This window comes from Netta rufina, assembly GCF_964035555.1.
Source record: "Netta rufina genome assembly, chromosome: 4".
Classification (NCBI taxonomy): domain Eukaryota; kingdom Metazoa; phylum Chordata; class Aves; order Anseriformes; family Anatidae; genus Netta; species Netta rufina.
In genome coordinates this window covers 16179056-16193542 of record NC_140127.1, presented here as the reverse complement: position 1 = coordinate 16193542, position 14487 = coordinate 16179056, and the positions used below count along the sequence as shown (strand labels likewise).

The window sequence follows — 14487 nt, the reverse complement described above, 5'->3', positions numbered from 1 at the left end:
CCTTTCCCACAGAAACGTTCCCTTTCAGCCCCCTTTGCCCCCACTCAAATCTGTCTTAGTGACAGGGCAGAGCACACACTTGCCTTGAGACCGCAAGCATTCAAAGCTTACCTGGTGCAAGAAAGCCCAAAACAGCATTTAAAGAGCACGCAGGGCTCTGCTATTAAAAATAAGCCAACCCCCAAAAGCCCCATTCTTTGAACAAAGCCAGGCAAACCTCCTCTAAGGGATACACATCTACCTGACCCGGCAGAAATCAAAGATACGCCCAAATTACCAAACCACAGGAGTGAGCCTGACAGTGTTCCTGCAAGTTTCTTTTCATGCTGGGTCCGACTTGAAAGTGGCTGAATGGTGCACCTGAAGCTTTATTACCCAGAGCAATCTCACAAGCTGTTAGTTAACCCGAGGACACCGCCTGTGGCTTCCTGCACTCACAACAGCTCACCTACACAGCCACGCATCACCTGCCAGCTCCCGAGCAGGGTGGGTGCTGGACTGAAGTGACCCGAGTGAGCACCCATGAAGTAGAAGCTGAACGGCTTTGCTGCAGCAGCTTTAAAGTTCAAAGCGGTCGCAGCTGACAGCCAGGAAGCTTAAAACATTACACTGGGTGCTGCCAAGATGAGCGGTTCCGTGATACAACTGGCTCGTAGTGGTGCACTTGAGTTATGAGACACAGGAGGGAGTCTCATGGAGCTCTTTTAGAAATAGCTGATCCGTCGTATGTGGGAAGTGAGAAGCCTCAGTGTATTCCTGTGTTTAAAGAAGTAGCTATGAAGGCCATAAAGAACCTGAAAATTACCCCCGTTATTATTCTCAGTGGATTATTTTAACAGTAGCACTAGCCCTGTGCTTCCCACACACTGCCAACGAGCAGCAGTGCTCACTGCCAGCCTCACAGCACCCTATTCTTTCCCAAACCCTGCCCAGAGGGAGTCCAGCCCCAGCGCTCAACACCCAGTGGGCAGGGTTTCCCTTTCCCTCCACAGCAGCAGTACCAAGAGCAGGAAGACATGCTGCCTGGCAGAAAGAGCAGCTGTTCTCTCCATGCATAGGTCCTGGCTCCCTCTTTCAGTACTTCTCAGGCTGGGAACAGCTTGCCACCAGGAGCCATTGAGAATCACAGAATCTACTGCAGAATCATAGAATCTATCACAGAATCTATCACAGAATCATAGAATCTATCATGGAATCACAGAATTTATCACAGAATTATATTAATGATCATAGAATCACATTATCACTGGATCTATCAAAAATCTATTACAAAATCTATCATAGATTCATAGAATCCATCCTAGAATCATAGAATCTATCATAGAATAGAACCTACCAGAGAATCTATCATAGAATCAATCATAGAATCCATTCTTAGAGCCCACCATAGAATCATAGAATCCATCACAGAATCCACCATAGAACCAAAGAATCTATCATAAAATAACAGAATCTATCAGAGAATCATATTTATCATTACCTATCACACAATGTATCATAGAATCAGAGAATCCATCATGGAATCACAGAATCTACCATAGAATTCATCCGAGAATCCATCATAGAGCCCAACATAGAATCCATCATAGAATAGACCAGAGAATCATAGAACCTATCATAGAATGCATCATAGAATACTAGAATCCATCATAGAGCCCAACATAGAATCACAGAATCCTATTACTAATCATAGAATCACATTATCACAGAATCTATCAAAAATCTATCAATCTCATACAATCACAGAATCCGTCATAGAATCCATCACGGAACCTATCATAGAACCTATCAAAGGATCACAGAATCTATGATAGAATCAGAAATTCTATCGCAGAATCTATCACAAAATCACAGAACCTATCAGAGAATCTATCACAGAATCTATCAGTAAATCTATCGTAGTATCTATCAGAGGATCATAGAATCTCTCATAGAATCTGTCATAAAATCATAGAATCTATCACAGAATCTCTCAGCATCTATTACAGAATCATGGAATCTATCATAGGATGTGTCATAGGATAACAGAATCTGTCATAGAAACTGTTATGGAATCATAGAATCTCTCAGAGTCACAGAATCTGTCACAGAACCATGGAATCTATCATGGAATAATGAATTATTTCCTGGGATCTGTCTCAGGATCTATCAGGGATATCCCAGGATCTATCCCCACATCACGGAATCCATCCTGGCATCCATCCCAGCATCTACAAGGGATATCTTGACATCCATCCCAGAATGTAGATCAAAGAGAATCTGCTCTCTGATCTTGCCCCATACAAAGATGAAACTGACTGGCCTGTAGTTCTCCAGATCTAGCTTTTTTTCCTTTTTCAAAATAGGGGGTTATATTTCCCCATTTCAAGTCACCAGAAACTTCACTGGATCTCGGTAACTTCTCAGATATGACACAAAGTGGCTTAACAGTGTTATGTGCCAGTTCCCTCAGTACTTTCAGATACATTTCATCAGGTCCCATGGACTTGTCCACCTTCAGGTTCCTTAAATGGTCTCACACCTGATCCTCTCCTACAGTTGGCAGTAATTCTCCCAGTCCCCCCGTGCCTTTGTGACTTCCTTTGTGACTTGGTCAGTGAATCTTCTCTCACTTTTCCATGTTCATCCTGAGTAATTTTCAATGCCTTTCTTCCTATGCTATGAAAGCTCATTGAGGTCCTACAGTGAAAAGCCAGCTAGACATTTGGGGCCCCTTGTCCATTATTTTGAAACAGAGACCAGAAATATTTCCTAAGATGGCATGTTGACAGGAAGAGGGAACTGATTCAAGTGTTTTTTTTTTTTTTTTAATGACTTATTGTAGATCTGATTGCAATGACAGACACATCCAGTGATCAGATTTCACCCGGAAGACTGCAAACAGCAGCAAGCAGACAGCAAAACCCAAGGCGCTTGGTGCATGACCACCCCTAACTGTACCACTAGCGGGAGCTCTCCTTTGCCAGATGTGCAAACACCATCAGCAAAACTCATCCTGGCACGTAGCAGAGCGCAGCTGCAGCTGGGTGATAAGCAGAGGATGCCTCTCACCAGTTTTCCAAACCAAGAGCAAAGCTGAGAAGAGATTTACGTCCAGCATCAAGCCACGCACAAAAAGCTTTCTTTGCCAACAGCTTACCAAAACTTCCAGAGGACCCAGGAAGCAACTGGGATACCACACAAGCTAGAGAGCAGCAGAAGAAAGCAAGCCAAATGCTTCAAGTACAACCAACCGTGACTCACACCAGTTAGCAAATACAGCAATTGGTTTATTTTTGTTCTCAACTGAAACAGGACGCAGTAGGTTCATTACTTGCAACCAAGGTACTCTATTTCCAAAGTGAGCTTCCAGGTGCTGAGTCGCAGTAAGAAGTCTTCTAGTGTACAGTGCTCATATCATACAGAGTACACAATAAATTAATATCTACATGCAACATACCTACAAAAGTTACAAGGTAAAAAAATACAGTATTTTCTGCTCATTTTCTTGTTTTAAATTTTTTTTCTGTACATTTTTAATTTACATTTTTATTTACATTTTTTGTAAACTTTTTGTATTTTTATAAAACTGAAATCATGTAACAGTTATGAACTTACAGCACTGCTCATATTCTAAAACAACTCTTCCCCCTACAAAACGGCCTCTGGCTTCTTTGCTCCTTCATTCCTACTTTGGCACCACCACGCTTCTCACCGTTACTCTGAGTTAATGCCGCCTGCTCCCTGCCATACTCTCAGTACAGGGGAGTGCAAGCAGACTTCAGTTCATGTGCTTCGTTACAAAGTTCAGGAAAAACCATTACATTAACTACTTCATCAACATCACATTTACCTGATATTACTGCATAATATCAACGTTTCCTGCACTAACTGCTTTACATAAGCATGCAAACAAGTCTGATTATGACTCAATCAATAACATGAATATACTGAAATCAACTACAAGGGTTAAATATTCAAAGGAATGTAGACTTCAAGATTGACCGTGTCAATAAGCCTAGGCTAACAATATGGACTTACATGTTAACACTAAGATTTTAAACACACCGAAGCATACATCGGGAGTTTCAGTGTGAGCTCATCTGCATTAAAGAAAAACATGAAAGTAAGCCCTGTCACACTTTACGCTACCACTTTTAGTAAAAGCTCGTATTGACTAGAAATCTCTTACCATGCATACTCCTAATTTGAAACAGGGATTCCTGAAGTGTATGAAAAACTAAGCTTTAAATAAAAACTGCTTGAAAAAACACAAGATTCTGCTGAAAAGGAGCCCAGCACATGAAGTGTTAAAGCAGTTTCAGTATTAAGAAGGCCCATCTGACAGTAAATCACTTCAGCATGGTACTGTGTGCGCATCATGCCCCTTGAACCACTCAGCCAATTCGATCTCTGCAGAGCAGAGGGGCTCTCACAGGACTCCGTGCCAAGCCCCTGCCAGAGCAGCACCAATACTGAGTTCAGAGAAGCTGCTCAGGGTTTTGTCACACTGAAGCCTGAGAACCTCATAGGACAATGATTGTGCAGCCCCTCTTAGTCCATTCCCATGCTTGACTGTCCCCATGGAGCCCCAAGTCTTCTATTACTTTAACTGAAAACCTCCCATTTCAACCTATGTGGGACATCTCATTCTTACTCCATGAACTTCAGTCAAGGCCATGAAATAATCATCCCAGCAACCTTCTCTCACATACTGAAAGGCTGCTGTTCGACCCTACTCCCCCTCAAAGCCCTGTGTGCCAAGCTGAGTAACCCCATTTCCCCCAGCCTTTCCTCACAGGCCCTGTACCCCAGACCCCCTGACCACCTTGGCAGCTGTGTGACAGACTTGAACAAGCTGGGCCCAAACTGGACACTGCTCCAGGCAAGAACAAACGTCAAGTAAAGGGAAGAAAAACTTACTTCCCTCAACTTGCAGCCTGTTCATGCAGCCCAGTATGCTGTCAGCCTGCCGTGCTGCTTATGTTTAGCTGCTAAGTATCAGGGCCACCAGGTACAGGACTGCATTTATCCCTGTCGACATCAAAACTGGACATCAACTTTTTGGCTGAACTGGGACCTGAATGGGAGTTGTTTTGTTTTTTTCCTCTTTAAGAGTTAGAAAAGCAAAAACAAGGCAGGCATTCAAAGCATTGTTGTACCACAGCAACTCTTGCCTTAAACACAGACGGTTTACAGAACACCACCTCCTCTTATTATTGCCAAAACTATGGTGCATTAAAAAATCTTAACCTACTACAATCAAGACTTAATGCGAAGACTGAGAGTTAAGAGTTTGCCATTTTGTTTTAGTTTTGAGTTCAAAGAAGAAGGTGCCTTCCAGATCACTGGGAGGAGAACTGCTAAGGCTTTCTTCTCCGCTGCTCATATCTTCACAGGAGTCTTCACTGGAAGGAAGAGTAGGAAAGATTTTAAACACAGCACAACGCCATGAAAGAGGTAAAGCGTTCCTCAATCCTGGGTTTTCATGCAAACTGCTCTGCTCCTAGCTAACATTTCAGGACTAAACACTCCTCGGCACTAGGGCTTAAGTCATAACAAGGTACAGCTTCCTTTTTCCTAATGCCAAAAAAGTCCTACCAATCAAGACTCCAGTGCTCCACATTTCTGATGAAAATGATTTTTTAAGACTCTGTAAGCCTCCTTTACTATCTACAAGGAACACATCCCACCCCCCAAAGCATGCCTTGTGCTTCTTGAACATCGCAATGACAGTTCCACAGTTTTTCTTCTGCGAAGATCTATTTTTAAGTCCACTACTCTTTTCAAAGGTAACATTTTCTCAAAAGTTACTGAATAAGCCTCATTACTCAGTGTTACCATTAATATTTCCAGAAAATAAGAACCTCCCCCAGGGTAGCTGCCAGTTTTACCAACCTTTCGCTTTCATTGAAACAGCCACCCTCTGGTATCGTTGGCAACTCAGGAACACTGTAGTAACTGTTCTGTAGATTCTGGGCTGTCCGTCTTGAAACAATCCAAACGAGCTTTTTATGATCTGGCTTGCAACACTCAGGAGAAGAATAATCTGCCAGGCATTTCGAGACCAGTTCCCTCCAGTAAAGGAGGTCACTGTCACTTATCTGGAAAGTGAAAAAACAACTGAGTTATTATATTAGCAGGCAGAAAAGATAACCCCTCCCTCCACTTTACCTTAAAGGAAGTGACTGACTGAAACAATCAGTCAAGAGAAATGATATTCCTGTCACACCTTTGTCAAAGTTCTGCTGCTTTTGAAGGTGAACACCTATACACCTCCTAGAAACAACCATCTGGGTTGGAGTTGCCTGTCAGTGGCTATTAACATTTTTAATATTTCCACAGGAAAAATGCAATGGAGCATTTTTGAGGGCTTTACTTGTGTGAACACAGCACAGCAAGACTAACAGAAGGCAGTGTACGAGGGTCCTGCTGCCCTTGTGATAGTACCATCTTTTAAAGATGGTGTCATACTTTAAAAAACACTCCCACTCCTCAAGAAACTGGGGTAGTTCAGGTTGACTACAACAGTGCTAAGTCTGTTTTAGACTATCGCTTGCTACAACACGCAGCTAGAAGCTATAAATTTTATGAGAGCTATTTAGACAAAAAGAATAACTTGCCCTGCAGACAGTTTAGTCATCCTAACAGACAGAAGTCTTTAAAACATGCAGCTGGAACTGTACAAGTTACATCAGCTGCTTGTTAAAACATGTACCTTGTAGGTATTAGATCAGCAATTCTTCTCATTTTATACATTTAACCCAGTTTTTAAGCTATAATCATTTTGCATGTTGAGTAGGTGCCAAGATGTGCCACTGAGAAGTGACTACTCCATCCCATTCTGTACTAGGGAGTGGTTATTTGCATTTGGCATTCCATCAATGGAGCAGTGTAGGAATTTCAGACATGCTTAAAGGTGTGTTTCATGGCTCGTTTCAGCTGATGCCAAGCACTACCTGCGCAGACTGCTTGCTGACAGCAGGTGTCCCTTACATGTAAGGCTGCACACATCATTAGCTGTCCCAGCAACTGCAGAAATAACCTACCAAAAACACCTACCTTTGAATGCTTTTGAACACGCAGAAGTATCTCAAACAGCTCAACAGATTTCAAAGTCTGAACTTCAAGAGTGAGAAGGCACAAGGCCAGGACAGATGGCTAGAAGGACAAAAAACACTGCTCAGCATACACGAATCAAAGTGTACTCAGAAGTCAACAAAAAGCTACTTCGACTTACTTTTGCTTTAGAGAAGACTAGACGACAGTTGCAAGCTTTCAGTTGTGCTTCCAATTTGTCCAGATTCAGTACTTCTTTCCTGTAAGACACCCAAGAGAAGCAGCATTCATGTCAACAAGTATTAACACGTCAGGAAGTGAGACAAAAGGAGCAGCCTCCTCTCTAGCCAACCCCATAATCGTTTTAAGATGCAGCTGAAGAAAAAAAAAAAAAAAGGCCTTTGCAAACAGCATCAACATGCAACTCAACTCACCTTTCTGAGGTATGACAGAGTACAATTGTATGGTACAAGTGCAAGAAAGTTAAGGCAGTAGTAGCTTTAAATTCAAAGTGCAACTTCTCTGAAATTATCTTTTCCATCCGTTTCAGGTCGGACACAGTGCATTTACATTGGCTGATGCGGATAATCTCATGAGCAGATGGAATATTGCATTCTTCTTCAACTACTCGGGCAGCCAGCTGGAAACAACAAACTCCAATGCAGGACAAATGCTTCGGTTTCACCTAGAAGAGGAAACGCCATGAATACTTCCCACCTGTATATGTGGTGCTTGCCAAACAGGGAAAAAACAGCTCACCCAGCCTGAGTAGTTTTGAAATATTTACAGTTCAACAGAAAGACTGAACTTATCTCCATTAGACCTGACATCAGTCCACTCATACACCTGATGCAATCATGACTAGTTTCATCACTTCGGTTTCACCACAAGGCAGAGCCAATACAGCAGAACCAACCTGTCACTGCCAAGTTGAAGGACACCAAAGTTCAACAGCCGAGCACCCTCTGTTGAAGCCGTTCCACACCACTACGCTATGAAAACATGACAAAGCAGGAGCTGCACTACCTCCCTTCTCCAAGTGGCAGTGCTCACTTACTCTTTTAAAGCCCAACCAAATCCGGCCTGAGCTTGTTCTAGGCAGTCTTACCACTCAACAACTAGTCCCTCTCTCTGCTGTTCCCTGCCATATACCAGGAAAAATGTTTTTGTGCAACCCTGAGTCAGGCCAGAGAACTGATCCAACTCTAGACATTAATATTTCTGCCAGCTCAGTAATGTGGAAATGATTTAAGTTCAAGATCTGCCACAAAGCAGCACAAACACAAAAGAAAAACACCCAGAAGATGATCTTGTGGCATTAGTTCCAGCTCAAAACTAAGCTTCTATCACAGTACTTGTATTTCAGTACTACCACAGTACCTAGAAGTAGGTTTCAAATTTTTTTTTTATTTCTTTCTTTATTAAATCATACTTAGTTTTTTGTATCTGCCTGGTAAAGGCTACAGGCTTACTGTAAATAAAATAAACCATGCTGCTACTTGTCTTTAAAGGTAAGAAGAGGCCATAAAGTAGTGAATGTATCACCACAATATAAGCTAATATGTCATGCAAGAACTGTGCTCTACTTCCCAGCTTGCCTATAAGCACTTTAGCAACATCAGTAACCTAAGAACAGTAAATAGCTTTTTGAAATGATCTAGGAACAGTCCCAGATCACAATCTTCCCCCCCCCCCCCATTTGTCTGGAAAGAAAGTTCACAGGAAACCTGTATATTCCCAGCTGACACTACAGCAGGTCCCCTTTCCCCCCAGATTTACCTTCATAAGAGCCAGGAATCTGTCCAAAATGTTAACAGCCAAAACAAACGTCTCAGTTGAAAACCCAAAGAAGTTGGTCAGGCTCCAGAGATCTTCCACCTTGGCATTCCTTTGTCTGGGGCACAGGGTATTTTCATTCTGTGACAAGAAAAGCAGAGTCAGAACTGAACAACAGAGGACCGTCAACACTCCCAGACCAGTCTTACTTAGACTAAAGGGAAACAATTCTTTGTTTTCCTCCCCTTAAATACTTCCTGTTGCTGTCTTTTAACCTAGGAGGTTTTCAGTCACGTACTTGAGACTCAAAAGCCGCTCAGCAGTGCAATACCCAAATCTTTAAGTGCACACTTACCAGATGACAATTCTCATCAAGTGCACACACACACAGAGACTCCTAACCTCGGGGAATCTGAGGACCAAACCCAGCTAATCCTCTGTTTTGCCTGACTGCAAATAACTAGGCAACCACAAGTTCTGCTTTCAAAACAAGCAAGGGGACTGATTCCAAAGAGGTTCTTTCCATCAAATATTAAGGCAACAACAACAAAAACTGAAAACTACCTGACAGAAAGCCCCCCTGCGACAGCACAACGCCTTCTAAACACAGCAGCAGCTTGCGCAGGGAGGCAGAACACAAGCCCGGAGCCCCTCGGGGAGCACAAACACCCCCCCCCCGCAGCTCCGGGCCTCCCCCCGGCCCCCCCTCACCTCGGCCGCGCTCTCGATGAGGCTGAGCCCCTTCTCGCGGGGCTGGAAGCGCCCCTCCTGCTCCAGCTGCAGGTTCAGCTGCTTGAACAGCCGCAGCGCCTCGCTGCTCATCCTCGCTCCCCTCCTCCCCCCCCCCGGAGCCGGGGGCCGCCTCAGGGAGGGAAGGAGGCCGGGAGGCCGCCGGCCGCTGCCAGCTCTCGCCTCAGGCGCCGCCGAGGGGGCGCCGGGCCCCCCGCCCCGGCTCGCTTCCCCTCAGCGCTCGGAGGCCGGGCGGCTCTCCCGCGGGCCCCGCATCCAGGCAGGGCCGCCCGCGCCCCGCAGCGGGTCACTGCGATGCCCGCGGCGCCGCCACCATCCCGAGCCGCCGCCCCCCGCCCCGGCTCCGCCGCCGCCGCCGCCCCACAGCAAAATGGAGGCGGCACGGCCCCGCCCCCCCCCGGTTTTGTTCTCAGCGCGGAGTGATCCCAGCTAGGTCCGGCCGCAGGGCGTAAAGTAGTCCGCGCGCAGCCGCGCACCCTAGCGGAGCGCTGAGAGGCTTCGGCGCTCAGGACCCGCCGCAGCCACCGGGATAAGCCCCCGCCTAGCGGGCAGCGGGGCAAAACCGCGCTCCTCCTAACGAGAGCCAATCTCCGGCGGAGGAACACAGCGAAGTCACATCACTCCTTTAAAGGGCCCCGGCCCCTTTGTGGCGCCTCGCCCGTTTCAAACAGTCCGCCCGCTCCCTGCCGCGCCCTGATTGGCTGCCAGCGCTGCTCCCCCCCTCCCCTCGCCCCGCCCCGCGCGTTGTGTTGTTTACCGCCCGCGATTGGCTGCCGGGCCGGGGCGGGTCAGCGCTGATTGGCCGGCCGAGTTCTGCCTCTGCCCCGCCCACAGCCGCGGGCCTTAGCAACGGCTCACCGGTTGGGGGGGGGGGCTGCGCGCGCGGGCGGCGGGAGCGCGCGGAGGTGGCCGCCAACGGTCGCTGCCAACGGTCGGTCCCCGTCAGCGGCCCCACAGAAAATTTCAACAAACAGCAAATGTTTGTTAAATGGCGCTGTCTGGAAAAATAAGCCGCCCTCTCCACAACACAGTCAGCAATGTTGCTATGCCACTCGCTATTTCTAGGCGCAGTTACTGGCTGCCGTGCCAGCGACGATGGCCGACAATTTCTGCAAGATTATTTCGATGCTGGGCGCTCCTGGGCTCCCACACACACGCGCCAGGTCTCCTTGAGATATTCCTGACGGGACGGCGCTCCTGTGGTACCACCGAGAGAGGGGGGTGGGAGAATTTATCCAGCAGAGACAGAGCGCCGACAGCACTACACCAGGGTGCTACTTGGTGTCTTTGCTACCTATGGTGCGTTGTGCAAATTAACCAAAGCAAGAAGCCTTGGGCCCCTTACCAAGGTCAGTCTCTTAGTAAGAGTGTGAGCCTGTCTTAAGAAACTGGCCCTGCGGATGGACAAGAGCCAAGGAGCAACTGAGTCTGCGCAGAGACAAGAGGTCAACTGGCAGTGATGAGGAAGAGTCATCAGCCTTCATCCCCATGAGTCTTGACAACCACCACCAGGAGACACTGCGCAAGCACAGATGGGAGGAGTTTATGGAAATGACTCCTTGAACTAATCTTAATGCTAAGCAGGGACAGGTTATGGATATGTATAGGCGTAGTGTGAAACTTCAAGCATATACAACTCTTTGCTGCATATAACCAAGGCAAGTTGCTGCATCAGGTGCACGCGACTTTGGTGGGACTACCCCCATGCTGCCCAGCGCTGAATAAACTTACCAACTTTACAATCTTACTGATTGTGGAGTCCGTTTTCCACAAATCACCATCAGTTATCTCTGAACAGCCCGAGTTATAGCACCCCTGCGAGGTGAATGAACTGGCACGGCAGCTGACGACTTCTGACTGAAGCCAAGAGATAAAAGCAGTTTTAGGATCTGCAATAGCTGCAGCTCTGCTCCAGTCTGAACAGCAACGCTTGCTGTTAGCGGAGCTGGCTTCAAACCGCCTGCTTGCAGCGGCGCCGTGTACGTGGGGCGTGCGTGCTGAGGCTCTGCGCTGCAGCCTGACACCCAACCCCCTGGGCAGTTGTCACTTCTTTCCCCCACATCCCGCAGTGTCTTGCCCCCACCGAGCTGCAGCATGGATGTTCTCCCTCTGACCGCTGAACTGCTCGGCCCAGCAGCACATATGTTCCAGTTTACCTAAACGCCAAAAAAGGTTCGTTTGCTGAACACATGGCATGACAACCAAAAATACTAATTTGGCCGTCTACTTGCATCCTCTTTACTAATTTAAACTTAGTGGAGCACTCTGCACAATGATCATTCGTATCTCCAGTAAATGGAGGAGGGGGGGAAATCTGTTCCCAGCTCGGCTGTGCTTTTGTGCAGCTTGGCATCAGACGGGTGCGTTTTCTGTGCTAGGAGATGAGGATACCTGCCCCTCTTTCTTTCTCCAAAATTAACTGAGCTGTTGCAAAGAGCTGAGCTGGCCTGAAAAACACCACCAACAACAAAACACAAAGAAAACAGAAGGATCCTTAGTTTAAGCAATGTACTCATCAGCATCATATTTGGGATTATTAACAGGGAAACTTAGTCTGCTCCCTGTGCTGTCTGGACCTGGCACTACAATCAAGTGTTGCAGGCAAAGGAGGAGTCACGGTAAGGCCTAGAAATATAATCTGTATTTTTTTTTCCTTTGCAAGGAACAACAAATTTTCTTTCAATGTGCCATTTAATTGTGATTAAGGGAAGGGGGGGAAGATAAATGTTTCCAGTATCATGAGAAAACACAACTTATCTATGCTGTGACCTGCTGTGCTTTACAGAATAGCATTTCCTTCCTGACATTCTTTGGGAACCTAAAGATACAGTAAACAAAAAGTTTCAAAGTCCTCAGCTACAGATGCTAGAGCACTCATTAGGTAGAAACAGTGATGCTAGCCTTGGATGGAGGATTCTTGATTTAGGCTGCACTGGAAGGCTGGTGTGAAATCAGCAGAAAAAGGAATTAAACCTGGAGCAAAAACCATCCAAAATCTTTAGGGATACTAATAAAGGTGAGGATTTATACCAAAGCCTTAACTTAAAAGCTTTACATTCCATAAGACAAATTTTAAACTAAACAAGGAAATATTTATTGTTTTTTTTTTTTTGTTGTGATGTGAGTCTTTTAAAGCCATCAAATGGCATTAGTAATACCTTACAAAGATTGTATTTTATCTAGTCTTGCTAAACCATCTTCCAGTTGCTTGGCAAAATGTGCCCTGGCAGGTCTGCACAGCAATTCATCCAGAATAGTTATGGGTGGCTAACAGCTGTGTGTGGACTGGCAGATGATATCAGGGATGTTAATTGGGCCTTGTGGCACGAGCACTTCCAAACTGCAATAGGATTACAAACCTTCATGATTAAGGGACAGGCGGTAATTAACACTCCAGACACATGCACTCAGAGCTCAGCAATTGGTCACCCAGGTAAGAACAATAAGGGTCACTTTGGACAATAGCTTTATTTGAACCACTTAAACAAAGAGCTTCACAGCCACTAATTAAGCTAACTGCCCTATTGCAATCCCATTATACTGGTATGGAGGTTGGTGGCATCAGGAAAGCAGCAGAAATGCTAAAAACTGGGAGGCAGAAGGCACTGGAGTCATGACTACTTCTCTCTCTGAGACCAAACTGCTGCTATATGATGATTAGGGACTTAGCCTAATTCAAGGGAAAAAAACACGTGTCTGCTTTGGCCAACATCCATTTTTTCTGCAGTGATGCAGGAGACAACAGCTCATGCTGAACTAGCATTTTATTCAAGGATGATTCAAGCTCTTTTAAGAACATGGGTAAAGTATCACACAGCAGGAGAGCCTGCATCAAATGAGATTAGCCCTAGAATCTTTCCCCCCCTTAAGAGGCATCATATATATATATAAATCTCCATTTTAATTACACGGGGTGATTTGACATTTGTGTGGCTCGTGTTTAACTGAGGGGAGGAAAAGTAGGTGGTGCTTTAAGCAAACAAAATACCCTCCGTGTGTATGTTTTTATGCATGAAGGCTTTGTGTGTGTGTGTGTGCCCAAAATATTCTGACTCTTGTTTGTAGAAACACTGGGACCAGTCCCTGGTGATTAAAGCTTTCAAAACTGAACCCTTTTCGCAGGCTTCTCCTCACTAGGCCCGTTGTAAAGGAGCAAGTCTAGGAGATAAAACGATGCAGAAGTCTCCTGGAATTCAAAATTTGCCCGCCTGACAGCCCCTACGGGAGAGAGCCACTCGATCCTCTCTCTAGTAGCCATAGGAGTCAATGTCCCCACCGGTGCAGCTCCTGCCTTCAATACAGGGGTGTGTAATTTCACACACGTCACCTTGCGCTCATGCAACTCGGTCAGGTTCAGAATTCACAAATAAATGAATTTATTCAGATTTATGACGTGCTTCCTAAATGAAGGAAGGGGAGCAAGGCTTGCCAACCGAGGCTGAATGCCAATATGAGGCTGGTGCTGAGGAAAAGGTTCTCTGGCAACAAGAGCTCATCTAGAGACGAGCAATGACAGTGCATGCATGCCTGAGTGACCCCACCCCGAGTTCAAAATAGCTGTCAAAATTAGGAAGGGAGGGTGCAGAAAAAAGAAACCCAGCTTGTTTGCTCAGGAGAAGGGAGCTATACTTAGCAGAAAATATTTTGAGCAGACAAGAACCAAACACAAACCAATGGAGACATAATCAGTTTAGGACAGACTGTTCAGTTTTTAGAGATTGGGGTTTTGTTTTGCTGCTACAACATATGGCAGAACAGTGCAGAAATAACATCCAACAATATTAATGGCTGGATGAGAGGAATTTCCACAAGAGGAGGAAGCTTACCACCGAGGGAAACGCAAGTTAGTCTACACGAGAACATTTATAAGAGCACGGCTATGTTGTTTAGCTGCAATCGCTTTGTTTTGCAAAGGTCAGGCTT

The 14487-nt window shown here is 45.8% G+C and overlaps 1 protein-coding gene across 1 annotated transcript; it reads right to left on the bottom strand.

Annotated features, from left to right (window-relative positions):
* Nucleotides 1-3248: 3248 nt before the first annotated feature.
* Nucleotides 3249-9917, bottom strand: CCNG2 (cyclin G2). The gene is made up of 7 exons (XM_084286312.1): nucleotides 9526-9917; nucleotides 8818-8955; nucleotides 7473-7723; nucleotides 7220-7298; nucleotides 7042-7140; nucleotides 5878-6083; nucleotides 3249-5387 (listed from the first exon to the last, which is right to left on the bottom strand). The coding sequence occupies exons 1-7, from the start codon at nucleotides 9634-9636 to the stop codon at nucleotides 5249-5251; spliced, it is 1023 nt and encodes a 340-aa protein (XP_084142438.1). The 5' UTR covers nucleotides 9637-9917; the 3' UTR covers nucleotides 3249-5248.
* Between the last annotated feature and the right edge of the window lie 4570 nt (nucleotides 9918-14487).